General features: G+C 45.2%; 1 protein-coding gene across 1 annotated transcript in view; it reads left to right on the plus strand.

Moving 5' to 3' along the window:
• Positions 1-18,000, plus strand: part of LOC109479344 — a 100,520-nt gene that overhangs the window by 56,526 nt on the left and 25,994 nt on the right. The window contains exon 14 of the mRNA XM_019781295.1: positions 2,819-2,917. Within this exon, the coding sequence (XP_019636854.1) occupies positions 2,819-2,917 (99 nt within the window). The remainder of the gene's footprint in view (positions 1-2,818; positions 2,918-18,000) is intronic.

An 18,000-nucleotide genomic window follows, 5' to 3' on the forward strand; every position in this document is an offset into this window, starting at 1 on the left:
ACGACAAACACACGTCTGGTGATAAAAGTTCAAAGTCCCCAAACTGGCGCACCTGTTGCATAACGAAGACCTGTTGAGTCAGAGGTGTGGAAAAATACCATTAAGAGCAGCGTTTCATCTTGGCGTAAAGTTGCAGAAAGAACCAGAAACTTATTTTTTAGTTTTTAACTAGTACTCTTACCCTAAGTGAAGTAGAGACCATTGCCCTTGATACAGCTGGCTGGAAGTACCTGACGGAGGGGAGCAAGGGACCAGTACTTGGCCTTTGCATATAGGCAGGTAGGCAGGCTAGTACCTGATCTCCCTTGCCCCAGACGGACTCTGAGCGTTTTGAAATTCCCGCCAAACTCCCTGACGTAGTTTACTAACCACCAAGCGGACGACAAACACACGTCTGGTGATAAAAGTTCAAAGTCCCCAAACCGGCGCACCTGTTTGTGTCTCGTGACGCGGCGGCGGCCGCCATGTTGGGCTCCGGGTCTGTCCGGTCTCCTGGTCCGGGTTAGCTGATAAACAACCTCAACAGGACATAAACCGGACAACAGGGACTCCAGAACGGCCGTCTGATCAACTGAGACTGCAGGTATGGTGCTGAACGTTATAAAAATCTGCGTTTACATTTCTTAGTGATATTAATGTTTATAACAACCCATGTATAAGTGGTACAAACACATGTATACCTGCCTTTTTTGCTATACTTAACATTCGGACAGTCTAGCGTACGCGTTGCACTCAAGTTTTAAAAGAATGTCACATACAAAGAAGCAAAACAATATTGAGAAAGTTATTTTAAGTCATATAATAAACGATATAGTATAGTGCATCCCCCACAAACCCATTACACAGCATTGTAATAAACCATTAAGATATCTGATTACAGAATGGACTGTCATGTGGATCATCGATCACTAGAGCTAGAGGTGCTTATATTCAGTACCTTCAATGTTAGTTTGTATAAGTAGTAAAATTATAATCAAAGCATGTTGACGCAGATTCTTTGATTAGACGTATTGTAGCTTGCTATTGCAAGATAAAATTCTAACGTTGGGTCGCAAAACTACATGCCTGCCTCTCCATGTTCCTAAAAACGGAGAAGTTTGGATGATACTTCATTAAGGTAAGAAGTCTGGCGTTTTCTGCATCTATGGTGTTTTGTCACGTTCAGATTTTGTTGTTGACCACAGAAAAATAAATTAGTAAGTCACGGGGTTCTTTCAGGTAGAACGTGTGTATACGTAATAAACAAACACGCAACAAATGGCGCTGTTGATAAGGCAGCCGGTCCAAAGGTGCGGCCTGATCATGTTTACCCGCCAGTCTGTGTTGACTTGTCTGCACGGCTTCATCTCCAAGCAGATCCTAGGGTGGCAAAAGGCAGTATCCATTGGCCAGAGAGGGTCCAATACGCCATCCAAGGGCTTCGCAGTTCGCACGTACTTGTAGAACGACTGTAATGTGTTTGGTTTATGATGCATTGATGCTTGTGACTTTCTGCAGATCCTTGTGTGGCGTATTGGACCCCCTCTGGCCAATTTGATACTGTCTTTTGCCACCCTAGGATCTGCTTGGGGATTAAGAACGACCGGTCGCCTGCCTGATGAATTGCAAATCCGCCCTATGAAATAGGACGATAACCCCAAGGCCTTTCTTCTGTTCGCTCTGAAAGAACTAATATATTTAATCCTATGAAATCAAATCTTTTCTTATATTTACCCGCCAGTCTGCGTTGACATGTCTGCACGGTAGCAAAAGCAGTAACAAATTGACCAGACAGTATCAATTCGCCATTATCCTCTTGCCAATTTGATACTGTCTTTATCTGCTTGGAGACTACGCACGACTGGCCGCCGGCCTGATAAATTACAACCCGAAAGCCTTTCGTCTGTTCGCTCCAAAAGAACGAATACATTTTATCCTATCGAATCAAATAATGTTTTAGGGAATCATCTTTACAGTGTGAAAACTGGTGAAAGTACTTGAATATGAATGTTTAGATACCAGAAACTAAATTTAAACAGTAAACACGTACAACTTTGTACTAGTTCTTCTTGTATTCGTTGTGTGAAAGACATCAGAAAAGCTCTTGTACTATTGTTGTGTCAATAAACATTGTATATAGAACCAATACAACTGAAAAAAATGTCAGGAATTTGCACCAGAAAAGAAAACTAATGAAAATGATTAAATACGTTGTTCATAGCCTAGTTTGTTCCATGTCACCCCAGCAGGTAGTGAGGAGATGGACCTGGACACGTTCTACACGGCTGTGCGGGAAGGTGACGTGCAGACTGTGAGGAGGGGGCTGGACGCTGGGGTGGACCTCAGGGTCAAGAGGAGATGGCTGGGCTTTGTAAGCAAACTGTTAGTTCATGCAAGGTTACAGACTCGTAGTCCAGCCTTATTACTATTGTTTGTTTGTCCAACTCTGGATCTTTATCAGACATTAACTTTCCTGCTACATATTTCGTTAGATTTATCAATTTCTTTTTAAGTGGCGCCGTTGATATAAGCCATTTTGCTTATAGGCAAATGGCTTAAATAGCTTTGCGGCACCGCTGTGTACTGTATCATTTAAATGTTGAAAAAAGCAAAACACGATGAACACCTACTGTTTAAATGATCGTAAACTGTTGCAAACCGTTTTTACAATAAAACTAAAGGTGTTAAATTGCTCTGATAAAGCAGTGGGCAGAACTAACAACACTTGTATATATTTCTTGCCGGTAAAAAAACTGTCGGGATATGTCACTTTGAGTAAACGCACGGCCTACACAGCCGTTTTGTAACCAGTTATCGTCCCAACTGTTGTTCTATCCAGCCTAACCGGACATCCCTGCATGTGGCCAGCTGGCACGGGCAGACTGAAGTGGCGGCATTGCTGATCGAACACGGTGCCGACCTGGAGGCGAGGGACCGGGTAAGTAGAAATAACTCAGTCCTGACTTCTCCTCGGACCTGAACCCTGACAGGGTGACTCGTGGTTCCCGTGTCAAGTTTCTCCACTCAGTCTGGGTCAGAAAAGTCAGGAAGATAAAACACAAATCCTAAGTAGGTTCCATGTGAGGTTTGAAAGTGAAACTTTTGCCCACAACTTTCTATTGCACACATAACAGAAACGCAACTACATTTTATTCGTTACAGAAATTCGTTTATTCGTTACATTCGTTTATTCGTCACCTTACAGAAATCACACTTCTGATATACATGCTGTTACACATGTGTGAGGTGGTAGTAACTATATATAGTGTGGATCACTTGCACTTTACACTCGTTACCTTGATTTATCCTTCGTTCCTTGTAATTAATCAGCATCAATCCAGTCAATACTCGACCTCTGCGTAGGTTTGTTCCTTCATACTTTTTTCCTTACTTTCCTTACTTTCTTTTTAGTGTTGTAATATAAGTGACTTAACTTCAGGTTGGCGCCACACATGCCTTCTTTTTGTTTTTCTTCTTTGATTAAAATTAAAATTGATCGATCGACCAGTCAGGCTATGGCGGGATCGTAGCTGGACATCCGGGAACCTGTTAGTGATCGACGGAACTTCACGTCATACTGCTTGTTACCCACGTGATAACTGTTGTCCGTGTTGAACCCATCCCTACTGACCCTGACCTTCCTCCCTGTACAGGACCAGCGCACACCTTTGCATGAGGCTGCTGTCCGGGGCCGCACCGGGATTTGTGAGCTTCTGATTCGTCATGGGGCAGACGTGACGGCCAGGAATAAGGTAATACACACTTGTTTCAACTGGACCTACAGATTACATGGATTTGAAACAGAGATATAGGAAATGGTATAAACATACTGACTAGGCACAGTATGAATAAACAAATATAAGGTAGTACAAAACTAGCCTACAGTAAGTTTCAAGTTTTATTAATAATACATGTGGCATAATATCGATACAATAAGCAGCGTACCTAATTAGTATGTATTAGGTTTTTTAGGTATGGTGGGTCCATACCAGGACTTTTAAGAACCTATTGTTGATGTACCCAACCCCAACTTAAATGCTTCCTGCCCATGTCATACCTGTTGTCCGTGTTGAACCCATCCCTACTGACCCTGACCTTCCTCCCTGTACAGGACCAGTACACACCTTTGCATGAGGCTGCTCGCGGGGGCGACACCGGGACTTGTGAGCTTCTGATTCGTCATGGGGCAGACGTGACGGCCAGCAGTGGGGTAATACACACTTGTTTCAACTGGACCCTACAGATTACGTGTATATGGAACAGAGATACAGACAATAATACAGATATTTTATAGCTGATTAGGTACTCATTAGGTACAACATAAATAGACAAAGATCAATTTGATAATACAGGAAACAGGCATGAATGTGGCATAACGATCAATATAATATACAGTGTAACTGATCAGGTATGACGGATCCATAGCAGGGGGTTCAGGAACTTTTGTTGATATACAGAACTTAACTTAACATGCAGCCCATACTGTAGCTTACCGACGTGATACCTGTTGTCCGTGTTGAACCCATCCCTAATGACCCTGACCTGCTCCCCTGTACAGTTCCTGTACACACCTTTGCATGAGGCTGCTGGCCGGGGCCACACCGGGACTTGTGAGGTTCTGATCCGTCATGGGGCAGACGTGACGGCCAGGAATTGGGTAATACACACTTGTTTTATATGAACCGTACAGATTGCATGAATATGGTACAGAGACAATTATACAAACATTAGCTGATTTATAATAGGCACTCATTAGGTACGGACGTACGGTATAAATAGACATATCTAAGGAGATAATAAAGAAAACAGGCATAAATGTGGCATAAAGTCAATACGACATACAGTATACCTGATCAGATCAGGTATGAGAGATCCATAACAGGAGTTTCACGAACTTTTGTTGGTGTACACAACCAAGCAGGTTATAACCTCCTTAACACAACTTTACATGTAGCCCATACTGTAGCTTACCCACGTGATACCTGTTGTCCGTGTTGAACCCATCCCTACTGACCCTGACCTTCCTCCCTGTACAGCTCCAGTTCACACCTTTGCATGAGGCTGCTGGCCGGGGCCGCACCGGGACTTGTGAGGTTCTGATCCGTCATGGGGCAGACGTGACGGCCAGGGGTTGGGTAATACACACCTGTTTTAAATGGACCCTACAGATTACATGAATATGGTACAGAGACAATTATACAAACATTAGCTGATTTATAATAGGTACTCATTAGGTACGGACGTACGGTATAAATAGACATACATGTATCTAAGGAGATAATACAGAAAACAGGCATAAATGTGGCATAAAGTCAATACAACAATCAGTACACCTGATCAGATCAGGTATGATATGAGAGATCCATTACAGGAGTTTCAGGAACTTTTGTTGGTGTACACAACCAAGCAGGTTATAACCTCTTTAACACAACTTTAACATGTAGCCCATACTGTAGCTTATCCACGTGATACCTGTTTTCCGTGTTGAACCCATCCCTACTGACCCTGACCTTCCCCCCTGTACAGGACCAGAACACACCTTTGCATTGGGCTGCTCGCGTGGGCCACCCCGGGACTTGTGAGCTTCTGATTCGTCATGGGGCAGACGTGACGGCCAGGGATAAGGTAAAACACGCTTGTTTCAAATGGACCCTGCAGATTACATGGCTGTGACTTTGATGATAATGTATTAACTGCATGTATACACACTTCTATTCTGTTCTTATGAGAGAAAAAATCATGAAATTTCCTTGAGCTGGGATGTGTGCACATGGTTTGGGTGCCACAAGACAATAGTGTGAGATAGCCGAATGGCGCATATACCGGCCATGTATACAGATGCACACCACATCTCTAAAAATTTATTTAAGATCACATCCCTCGTCGGTTTTCTCAGATGTAAGACGAGGTGGTACGTTGACTGCTCGGGAGGGATGCTTGTATGTTGTCATGTTAAGTGACGGAATATGGAATGCGCCTGTTCTTTTCCGATTGAAGAAGCGGAGACTCAGGTTGCAAGTTGCCAGGCTTTATTTTCACGTCCCACCTCTCTGGAACCCTGAGACTGACTACCCCTTCCTGACCTCGATATTCCATTTCGGGCTTAACCGTTACTTATCAGGGGAGGGTATAGACCCACTGGCTTGCAATTTTCTCTAGCATGTAACACCTCCCCCAGGATGATAAACATGTGAAACATTGTTTCGTCATCTGACAACATGCTCACTACTACTAATACTACTAACAGGGGAATCAGCTACCTTAAAACACTACTCTGTTACAATACACTTCTACTCCGGTACTTCACCTGGTCAGCCATGGCATGCTCTGAAACTTATTTCACACCATACTCCTGCTTGGTGCGTTTTCCTGCCGCCTTCTTTAGTTGGTGCTGCCTCCGCAACCAACGCAGCCGACCCCTCCGGTAAACCGGATCCTCCTCCATGAGCTTCTGTATCCTCTGTTTTATGATACTCTCGCTCCTCACCTTTGCCTTCGGAGGATACGCGACTTGGCCACCTTGCTGGCGTCTCGCTGGAATGTGATATCGTGGCACCGCTGACTCCATCTTCTCACCACGCCCAAGGTGCCTCTTGTCCTCCCCCAACTCACTCTTGATCTCCCGAGTTGTTACCGGACCTGCCCTACTTCCGACGCAGGCCGCCCCGTAGTCGTTGCCTAGCAACACCGGGTAGGGTGTGTTCATCACCCCTACTTCTACCTCTCTCGCGTTACCATCTACTTCCAGCTCAACTCTGGCTGTAGGCACGCTGTCAACAGCCCCATTGGCCAGTCTGACTTTAATGGCATCTTCAGTGTATGCCTTCCTCGGCACCAAGTTCTTGTTGACAAAGGTCCTGGAGCTCCCAGTGTCCCTGTACACCTGTACTTGCTGGCCGTTCACAGCTCCAGTGCAGCTGTACTTGCTGTCTTCCGCCAAGTTTCCATCCGCGTCCCAGGGCTTGTCTGCTCCCTGCGCGAACATACTCTGTGCCACCACATTCTTCTTGGAGAACCCTTTCCCCAAACTAGGGCAATCAGCTTTCACGTGCCCTGTTTCACGACAGTGGTAACAGGTCTTACGGAAGCCTCCCCCAGGCTCCCCGGAGCCACCTTGACCGCTCTTCCGGCCAGGCTCGCCCTCAGATCTTGACGAGTTGCGTGGACGGACACCTTCAGCCAGGCTCGTCTCGTGAGCCGTCAGATACTGGTCGCTCATCCTCCCCAACTCCTCCAAGGACTTTGGTTTCCTCTCTCGTAGGTGAATCGACAGATCTAAGGGGCACAGATCAAGGAATTGTTCCTGAACGATCAGGTCACAGATTCCCTCGTACGTCTTGGGGGTGCTAGACAGCTCGATCCACCTGTTCAGGTAACTGCTGAGGCGTACAATGTACTGGTCCGGCCCTTCCCCCTCCTGGGGAACTTCAGACCGGAACTTTTTCTTGAAACCGTCTTCGGTAAGTTCATACCTCTTAAGAATGGCTTCCTTCACCTTATCGTAATCCTGGGCATCGTCATCAGATAGCCTGCTGTACACATCCAGTGCCCTCCCCGTGAGTAGGTCACTCAGTAGAGACGCCCACGTGTCTTCCGCCCAGTGGTTGGCACGGGCAAACCTCTCAAACCTCAAGAGGTACCCATCTATTTCTTCGCCTTCCATGAAGCTGGGTAGTCTCGGCGTCTTAGCCTTGACGTCTCCTGTACCTTCTTTCTTGGCTTTATGGTACTCGATTTCCGCCTGCCGTACCTTCAGCTCTTCTATCTCCAGCTCATGTCTTCTTTGAGCCTCTTTCTCCTTAGCCTCATTCTCCCTCTGAGCCTTTCTTTCCTTGGCCCGTTCATCTCTTTCTATAGCCTGCTGGGCCATCACAAACTTCAGGAGGTTTTCCCCCTCCAAGCCCATCTCCTTGCCTTGTTCGATTAGCTTATCCATGGCTGACACAGGTACACCACCCCCTAGCCACAGTCAATGAACGGTCCCTGCAATCAATGCACTGTCCCTGATAAAAGTCTCTGTCTCTGGTAAAAGTGGGACCAGATGTGATCGGTGAAACCCTACTCTAGAGTGCAATACTGGACTAGCCCTAGCGGTAGCTATTTGTCAACAACTCCTGACCACATCCATCAAAAGCACATTCCTAAGCAGAGTAACCTCACAAAACTACACAAGACTTCTAGAAAATACACTTCTAGGAGATACAGACTTCTACTAAGTTCTAGAAACTCGCAACAGGTCAACAGAACAACGAAAATACACCAACTGTTACCAGCTGCTTCAGTCTGCTCTCTCTCTGCCACTGTCCTCAATCATATGATAGTTCCTACAGTTCAGTACATGAATCCTTTAAGACAGTCCCGCTGCGCACTCCTCCTCGAGTCGTCAATCTCCGGAAAGCGTCCATACAACACTGCTGGGCTCCACAGCGTCCCGTCTTCTCCTGGAATTCCCTCCTGGACTCTCCTCTTGCTTCCACCGCTTCCACTGACCGCCCCGTGAAGCACCAATCCGCGTTGTATCTTTGCCGTTGTATCCACACAAAGTCCGCTGGTCTCCGCTGGTCACAGCCTTCTTCTCTGGCTCCCACGTGCTCTGATTCTGTAGACGTTTGATCTCCAGCCTCAGCCTCCAACCTTGCACGATCACCACAAGGTCCACTGATTTCTGCTGGTGATACAATCTTCTCCTCAGGCTCCCACGTGCACTGATTCTGTCCGGGTCCTGTGGACGTCTGGTCTCCAACCTCAGCTTCCAACTTTGCACGATCAGCACAAAGTCCACTGATTTCTGCTGGTTACAACCTCCTCTGGCGTTTCCTGACCAACCGTCCTGCCGACAACGCCAATGTTACAAGTTCCTCTTAAATCTCCAAGAACAGTTGGACACACACCAAAGTCAAGGTTCCACAGCCTTTATTTTCCACACCCTTACTCCAGGGCTCCCTTCTCAGAATCCCCCCTATGCTCCTCTGGAATGCCTTCCTGACCTCGATATTCCATTTCGGGCTTAACCGTTACTTATCAGGGGAGGGTATAGACCTACACATGTACTGGCAATTTTCTTTAGCATGTAACAACCTGATCAGATCAGGTACGAGAGATCCATTACAGGAGTTTCAGGAACTTTTGTTGGTGCACACAACCAAGCAGGTTATAACCTCTTTAACACACAAATTTACATGTAGCCCATACTGTAGCTTACCCACGTGATAACTGCTGTCCGTGTTGAACCCATCCCTACTGACCCTGACATTCCCCCCTGTACAATGGAAGCGCACACCTTTGCATGAGGCTGCTCGCCAGGGCCACACTGGGACTTGTGAGCTTCTGATTCGTCATGGGGCAGACGTGACGGCCAGGGATGAGGTAATACACACTTGTTTCAAATGGACCCTACAGATTACATGAATATGGAACAGAGATAGCGACAATAATACAATGTTCATTAAGTACCACATAAATAAACATAAGGTAACAACACAACCACTAGCCTATATGTGATGCATAAAATCAGTACAATATTGCAGTATACCTGATTAGGTTCGGTGAATCCACGGAATATAAACCATATAAATAAATAAAAGAAGGAGTTTCAAGTTTCAGGGGCTTTAAACTTCTTACCCATGAATGAACCCTACAGATTACATGGATGTGGCGTTGATAATAATATGTTCTTTGTATGTAGTAAAAGAAACGGTAAGTACAAGCTTCACTTGAAGAGGTTAGACAAATGTACATGTTATGTACTGTATATCATATTACACTCTATTGTGCATGTGTTGATGAAGGTTAGACATCCAGGTAAACATATTAAAACAATTTTTAACTCATATGAAATTCAAACTCTACTACTGGATAAATTACGGAAATGATATCCATACGTTTCGAGTGACATCCACCACTCTTCTTCAGCGTCACTAAGGAATGATATAATTACATATCAATGACCTTATGGGCCTTGTCATGTTCAACCGGTTTTTACAGGTTTGAATAGTATAGTACAGTACAGTACAGGTATAGTATAGTATAGTATAGTATAGTATAGTATAGTATAGTATAGTATAGTACAGGATTGAAATATTTAATGAAATATTTAATGAAACACATTTCTGATGTCTCCCTGTACAGGCCGGATGGACACCTTCTGATTGGACAGACAGCTGGTGGACTCGGCGTGTCCTGAAGGTGAACAATATTCTCATGGATCTATGACTGGAGGAACAATCTATACTTGCTAGGTTAGACATTGCTAGGTTGCACATGGAGGGTAAACGCTTTTCTGTTGTTTCCCTGTACAGTTTGGACAGACGCCTTCTAAAGTAGCAGGCTACAGAACAATACAGTAACTGGATTTCCTATGGATCTATGACCAGAGGAGTGGACTTTACTCCTCTAAGTTGATTTAATAAGAATGTAAATGCTGGTGCTAGCAAACAATAAGCATGAATAAACTGGGACTATATTGACAATATTTCGGTATTATTGCTAAATCTTGTTAATCAAGATTTTATGAGCGATTTTATGGAATCACTCTGTCTTTGTTTTGCCTACCACCAGAATCGGGAAAAGGAATTGGTGCAAGAGAGCTCGTACCACGAGTTGCTGCAGAAGTCTGGCGGAGTGAAGACCGACAGGTGTAAGGTGTCCTTGTTTGGGATGGGGAAAGCGGGAAAGTCCACACTTGCAGAAAGTCTTCAAAGGGTAAGTAGGAACTTCGCTTCTTCCATAAACCCTACCAAACCCGTTTCAAGAGAAAAATACATCAAATAGATACTAGATTTCTCAGGCTAATAGGACAAATTTTATTATCTTGATGTTAAAATTTAATAATTAAAATATAATGCTGCCCAACAGGGCTGGGTGTCTGCACATCTCCAAGGTTGGACTTACACGTCGCCAGCCGAGGAGCTTCACGACCCCACCCCAGGGGTGGATGTTGGGACGTTCCATATTCCAGGGGTGGGGGAGGTCAGCCTGTGGGATTTTGCTGGGCAGTCGGAGTACGCGGTAACCCACAGCATGTTCATGGATGCAGAGAACACCATCTCCATTGTGCTGTACAACATCATGGACGACACCAAAGAACAAAACGTAAACAGCACTTAGTATTAAACTATGGAATCTTTTTAAAAGTCTGCATAAATGACCTTATATCATACCCGGGCCGCGATAACGTTCGATAACAGGTTCCGGACCGGGCTGTACTTTACGGTACGGCCCGGTCCGGAACCCGTTATCGAACGCTTCCCTGGCTTCCATAGAACGATTCGAACACGTTTCTCCCTAACCGCGTGTGCCCCTTTCGAAAATTCGAATACAGAATCCGGACGTTGGAATTGATGTTGTTGCAGTTTAGGGTTCAGTGGCACCAACTTTTGGCTCATCTTGCATTGAAAGGCGTGTTTTCTTGGGTGGGTATGACATAAATAAAGTACAACACGGTGTATTCGGCATCGCCCTCGGTCCCGGCAATCCCGCGAGTCGGATCGCCCTCCGGCCTGCGGCAGTCGGGCGATCCGACCCGCGGTCGGGCCGATACCTCGGGCGATACGGAATACCCCGTGTTGTATTCTATATTTACATCACATTATATCAGGCCGCGATAAAATCGATAACAGGTTCCGGACCGGGCCGTACTCTACTGTACGGCCCGGGCTTCCATGGCTTCCATAAAACGATTCGAACACGTTTTGTCCTCACCGCGTGTGCCGCTTTCGAAAATCCGAACACAGAATCCGGACATTGGAATTGATGTTGTTGCATTTTGGAGTTTAGGGGCACCAACTTTTGGCTCATCTTGCATTGAAAGGGGCGTTTTCTTGCATGGGTGTGTATGACATAAATAAAATACAACTCGGTGTATTCCGCATCACCCTCGGTCCCGGCCCTCCCGCGAGTCGGATCGCTGGAGGGCCGGGCCGATACCTCGGGCGATACGGAATACCCCGTGTTGTATTCCATATATACACAATTGTTAATTGTACGATATGATATGCAATTAATGTTAAACTTCAAGGCCAGTTAAATGGGATGTTTTCGAAATGTTCTCATATCATTTGTCCAGAGCAGGTCTAGGCAACCATGTAAATTTGTTGTATGTTCGGCTCCAGGTCCACCGGTGGCTGAGTTTTATCAAGTCCTGCAACCCAAACCGGCAGCGCGACGTCATCTTAGTGGCCAGTCATGCTGACAAAGTGTCGACCACGAGTGGTAAGTACGGTAGTCAAGACTACATATCCAACTTCATGTTATAAATGAACGAAGCAATGTGTATACTTTACTAATACATTATGCAGTGCTATGTATGTAGTGTTCTAAATGCACAGATCTGTACAGAATTTAGCATAATGGAATTTGTAGACATATACATATCAGCATACCATGATCAGCGTGAAGTTAACAAAAAGCCTCATGAATGTTTCGCTTTTCTCATAACCTTCAGGACAACGCCAAGCTGCTCATCTCCTGCAGTTGATGAAAGCGGAGTTCCAAAATCTCCTCCGCATCTCAGACGAAGTCTTCCTGATGAACTGCAAGAAGACGCGAACACCTGAGATGGACCGACTCAAGAAGCTGCTGGCTAAGATTAAGATGACCATGTTAGAGGTACGTGTGTGTAACAAAAGTGTAGCCGGTTGTATAGTAAGAGTTTGGCAGGTGATACGGGACAATGCATTGACAGCAATCATTGATCAGTTATGGATTTTCACTTACAACTTGTACAGCACCAACGCCAGATGCCCAGACTGTGTTCAGAAATCACCCAACGGCTGGCCAGCTGGTGCCAGACGAAGTGCAGCCCGAAGTGTCCTGTACTGAGGTGGCCAGGCTACGTGGACGCGGTCAAAGAGATCGACCCACATGTGGATGAGGACTTCCTGCAGAAGTCTACACGATTTCTGGACCATCTGGGGGAGGTAGGAAAAACTTCTGAATATAAAAAAAAAATAAAAAGCAGATCCTGTAGTTTTTGTGCACATCATAAAATACAAGTCTTCAATTAAATCGTTACACTATGAATCTGTGTTTTAATTTGCGTTGACCTACTAGCCTACAACTAACGGAATTTACTTGATGAATAAATGAATAATCTTTTGTTTTAAAGATCATCTTCACCTGCCCGAGTACTTCTGATCCCATCATTGTCCTGAAGCCCAACTGGCTCGGCACAGACATCTTCGGTCCAATGATGGCTCCAGTAAACTTCCCCATTCCCCGCCTGGAGAGAACAAGTGGAGACTACATCACCAGGGAGGAGATCCGGCGTGTATTCCAAGACGTTGCTGACGTGGATCTCCTCATCACCCTGCTGCAAGAGTTCCAGCTCTGCCACTCCTATGACGGACAGACCTTCATCTTCCCAGGGCTGCTGACACAAACCATGCCTGTCCAGGTTTGGCAACTAACCCAAGAGCCAAAGGTGGTCTACTTTGGGAAGCAAGTCCAGTGCGCCGCCTCCACTGACATGTTCTCCTCCGGGTTCTTCCCCCGAGTGCAGACCCGCCTGATGAGGGAGCAGGAGAATCGCCCGCTGCTGTGGAGAGATGGCGCCAAGTGTGTGGACAGGAATGTGGAAGGTCTGATCAAGCTCTCTCCGGACGGCCGTGCAGTCAACATCTGTGTCCGGAGTGCGCAGGGTGACAAGGTGCAGTGCGGCAAGATGCTGCAGCAGCTGGAGAACATCATCGCTGATGTGCTGGATGAGTGCAGCCCAGGAACAGGCACAGAAGAGAAGGTGCTCAGCGCTCGTGCACTGAAGGAACACAGGGAGGAATTCTACTCCTATGGCAAGGAGGAGATCAGCAAGGCAGCAGCAGAGGGCGGTACAATCGTCCATCCCTCCCTCGGGTTCACGGAACAGGTCGGTGACCTTCTGTGCGTGGGAGTATTTCACAACCAGTGCACACTCTGTTCGGCAAAGTCATGTGAGTATCTTACAAAAAAAAATTAGGTAGACTTTTTAACTTCCAGCCATGTAATTTTGAAATTTCTTTAGAATGTTGTTTTTGATCACACGGTGTGACTTTGACTTTATTGGGATCCACACTTAGCTTACAAAAATTGTAACGTACTAACCTCAAATCATTCCACGGATCTGAAAGCAATGAGTAACCTACATCCTGCTTGCATCATATTTGCACCAAAGTTATAGTTACAGCAATAACAGTCAACAATCCCGTCCTGCCAGGCTTACCGTAATTCAGTTTTCCCCATACAGGTCCCATCCCCCTGTCCTGTGGGTGTGACTATTTGCTGTGTGCTGCCTGCATGAAAAAGACTCAAACCGAGGCCTTTCACTGCCCCAATCACCACAATGACACAACAGGCCTAGGTAAGGCACTTATAAACAGTTGCACGGAAAAGTTATGCACATCTCTATACGCAGTAGCATGTTCTATCTAGACCGGAATCCATAGCGCCGAGACAGCATTTATGTGATGCCAGGGCATGAAGATATGCCCAAATTAATTCTGCATTCTGCCCACCCATGTAAAATATCCCCGATTTAAGTAAATAACATGCACAACATACACGATGTACACCTGGTCCACACATGCACCAAATCTGTGCGTTCTACCGGACATGTCAGCTTATGGCAAACAATAAATCATTTAAAAGTTTAATTGGTCTTGGTATTTGAGTCGGTTTAGCTTTGTTGACTATTTTTGGACAAATACATCGATACAATTTGACGGCTTAATTTGTTCCTATTGATGATTATTATGATCCATTCCATTATGCTGCAGGCTACAACACGTTTGTTATCGCTGTCGGCCAGAAGGGGTTTAAGGAGGATGCCAGGGGCATCACAGAGGTCCTCACGGATCCGAACATCTGTGGTGTGAGGTGAGTTCAAGCCTTTACAAGATAGCGTCTCAAAGGGAAGCTTTCTTGGACCTTATTGGTGATGTTATAACTTATTATGTTATGACGTCGCTTTGCTCTCCTTTTTTTACATTCAACGGGAATTAAGTCTGGGCCATACAGAGTAAGTATGGTTAGAGAAATATTTCTCATACATTTCAGCCCTTGAACGTACAGGGTAATCGTGTTCTTTGTTTTTTTTAATTGCTTGAAGCTCATTGAATTGGCATCAGATAGTAGTCCTCGTAAAGTTTATGTCAACAACCTTTTTTTCTTAGGGAGGAGAATGTCAAGTTGCTGCTCAATGTAAGGATCACGGATGTTGAAGCCGCAGTTACAGAAGTAGCGGCGAAGATTCAGCAGGTTCCAAAAGGCCAGGAGACGTTCTTCATCTACTACCACAGCGGCCACGGATCTGAACGGGGCCTCAAATTCCGTCACACAACAGTGTGGTCCAGGAAACTAAGAGGCATCTTAAAGAGAAGCGGGGCGACTAAGTCACTCTTCATCTTGGATGCGTGCCACTCCTCATCCGTGCAGGTGTACACCATGAAAGGGGGGCCGCAGGACAGAAGCTCTAACAATGGAGACGAAGAGGAGGAAGAAGAAAAGGAAGACTATCCAGAAGACGACGACACTAGTACTAGTCCAGAAACACCACCATCTGGTTATGACAACGACGAACTTCCGAAAGGTTCCATGCTTTGGGCGTCCAGCAGGCAAAAGGAAAAGTCCGGGAAGAAGGACAAGTGCAGCGTGTTCACTAAGTACATCATCAGCGGCCTGCAGGGCGGCAACAGCTGTGGAGCAGCTAACTGCCGAGACTGCCTATCCTTCCGGGGGCAGACCATGGACACAGGAGCGGTGAGTCTCCACATCCTTAACGACTACGTGTCCAAACACGTGAAGAACGAGCTGCCGCAGACACCGTCACTGCTGGGCCAGCAGGAGAGGACCTACTGGCTGGCGTACACACAGGACTAGAGGAGGCGGAGGAGGAAGACACGCATCAGGTGCTCCAATCGGTCCTGAGTGACCCCAGTGCAGCAGATGCGCGCACAGCGCACAGATGAGCTACAGGACAGGAAGACCAGCTGGGACGCCGTGGGAACTACGCGTCAAGTGGTCAAGGTCGTCATGGAAGCTTCGAACAGGTGGCGAAAATGATGCAGTGAACTTAGCCTTAAAGACCGGAACCTCCTATACTTGCTTGTGATTGACAGTTGCATTTTGTGTCACATATGGTGTTTTCCAAATCCTTTTCATGTATATTAATATCAGGACACTACCTAACTGACTACTTTCACTAGCTAGCTTGTGACAGCAGAACTGACATAATTACTTTCTTATTGTGACATGGATACACTGCAGTAAATAGGTAGATAGCAATATAGTAAGCTAATCAAGCTTTACATAATTTGAGTCAGGTATATTTCCATAGAAGAGTGGGACGTGTTACCAACACAAAATGCTTATCATGTATGACATTATTGCTTACATTGTATACAAGTCTTCTGCAATCTGCTGCTTTGCTGCCAGGTAAATTTGATGGTCACAAAGGACGGAATCAACCTCCTGGCATTTTGGGGCTGATTGGATGCAAAATTATCTTTACAGAAATACAGGAATGACACAGTGAAATGACATCATGCGAATAATGTTCGTAGTTAGCATTACTTCCGATGGCCATTTGTTGCAGAGTGCAATGTAGAATATAAGATTATAAATAGTATTCAGATTGACTGTGTCGATGAAGGTTAGACATCCAGGTAATAAGGTACGCCAAAAAGCAGTTACTCAAGCAACTGGATATGATTCCAATATCATATTGATTGAGTAACTGAGCGAATATTGACTGTACATACTCGTAATTTGGAAGATGGAATTATCATGTAAAATTCCTGGCCCAGGTAAATTGTATTGAAGGGACATCCATGCTGTAGGAATCTGGGCATGAATTTTACAGCATCGGACTGTTCCATGTGCAATAAAGGGGTGGAATCTCGCGTTCGTGTGGAATCGAAGGGTCAACTATTTTTCTATTCCTCAAAATGTATCTAAAATTTTCAGATGTCAGCAATGAATTTTAAGGTGCAATATTGGAAGCAGTAAATTTTAAGGTGCAATATTGCGAATGTTCAAAATTAGGAGACACTGTGCACTTTTGCACTGGACCGTCTTGAATAAAGGCTATCATTTTATTACATGAGTGCCATGTATATTCATTAGTGTTTACTGTTAGACAATGTATGACACCATACAGAATCAACTGAAGGCGCAAGTTGACGATCCATTGTCTACTGGACTCTGTAGAGACCTTGCCTGAATGACATCCTTGTTAGTTTGATTTTGATAAACACATGTTTGACAATATTTTGCGATGAAACACTTGCGCCAAATAAATTCAATGGCAGTTAAAGAATTACCAGAACTGCAGCGAAACAATCAAACGCCTTAACTGGACGAGACAAAATACTAGAAGTACGTGTAGATTTTCCCTTGGCATTTTCCGGATCTACAAATTGGTCAAATATAGCGACATTTTCTTTATTTTGCAAATCAGCTGCAGTACGGTTAGCAGTTCTTTTTATTGCACAAGAGAAGTGATTAAAATGTTTTGTAGTTTGTTCAATTGGCAATAATTTCCATAAGGAAGGTATGTTGAGTCAAGGAAATTGAAAAGTGCCATTAAGAGCAGCGTTACGTCTTGGTGTAAAGTTACAGAACGAACCAAAAAGTTCATATTTTTAGTTGTCAACTAGTTATCCCGTCACTTTGCGCGGCACAATTGCGTTTTGATATTCCCGCCAAACTCCCTGACGTAGTTTACTAACCAAGCAGACGACAAACGCACGTCTGGTGATAAAAGTTCAAAGTCCCCAAACTGGCGCACCTGCTTCATAACGAAGGCCTGTTGAGTCAGAGGTATGGAAAAGTACCATTAAGAGCAGCATTTCATCTTGGCGTAAAGTTGCAGAAAGAACCAGAAACTTATTTTTAGTTGCCAACTAGTTGTCCCGTCACTTTACGCGGCAAAATTGCGCCAGACGGACTCTGAGCGTTTTGATATTCCCGTCTAGGCGTTGCGTTGTAGAATGAGCCAGAAACTTATTTTTAGTTGCCAACTACCGGATCTGCCGTTACTTTGCGTTTTGA

Source organism: Branchiostoma belcheri, unplaced genomic scaffold, assembly GCF_001625305.1.
Source record: "Branchiostoma belcheri isolate BF01 breed outbred unplaced genomic scaffold, Haploidv18h27 scaffold48, whole genome shotgun sequence".
Taxonomy (NCBI): Eukaryota; Metazoa; Chordata; class Leptocardii; order Amphioxiformes; family Branchiostomatidae; genus Branchiostoma; species Branchiostoma belcheri.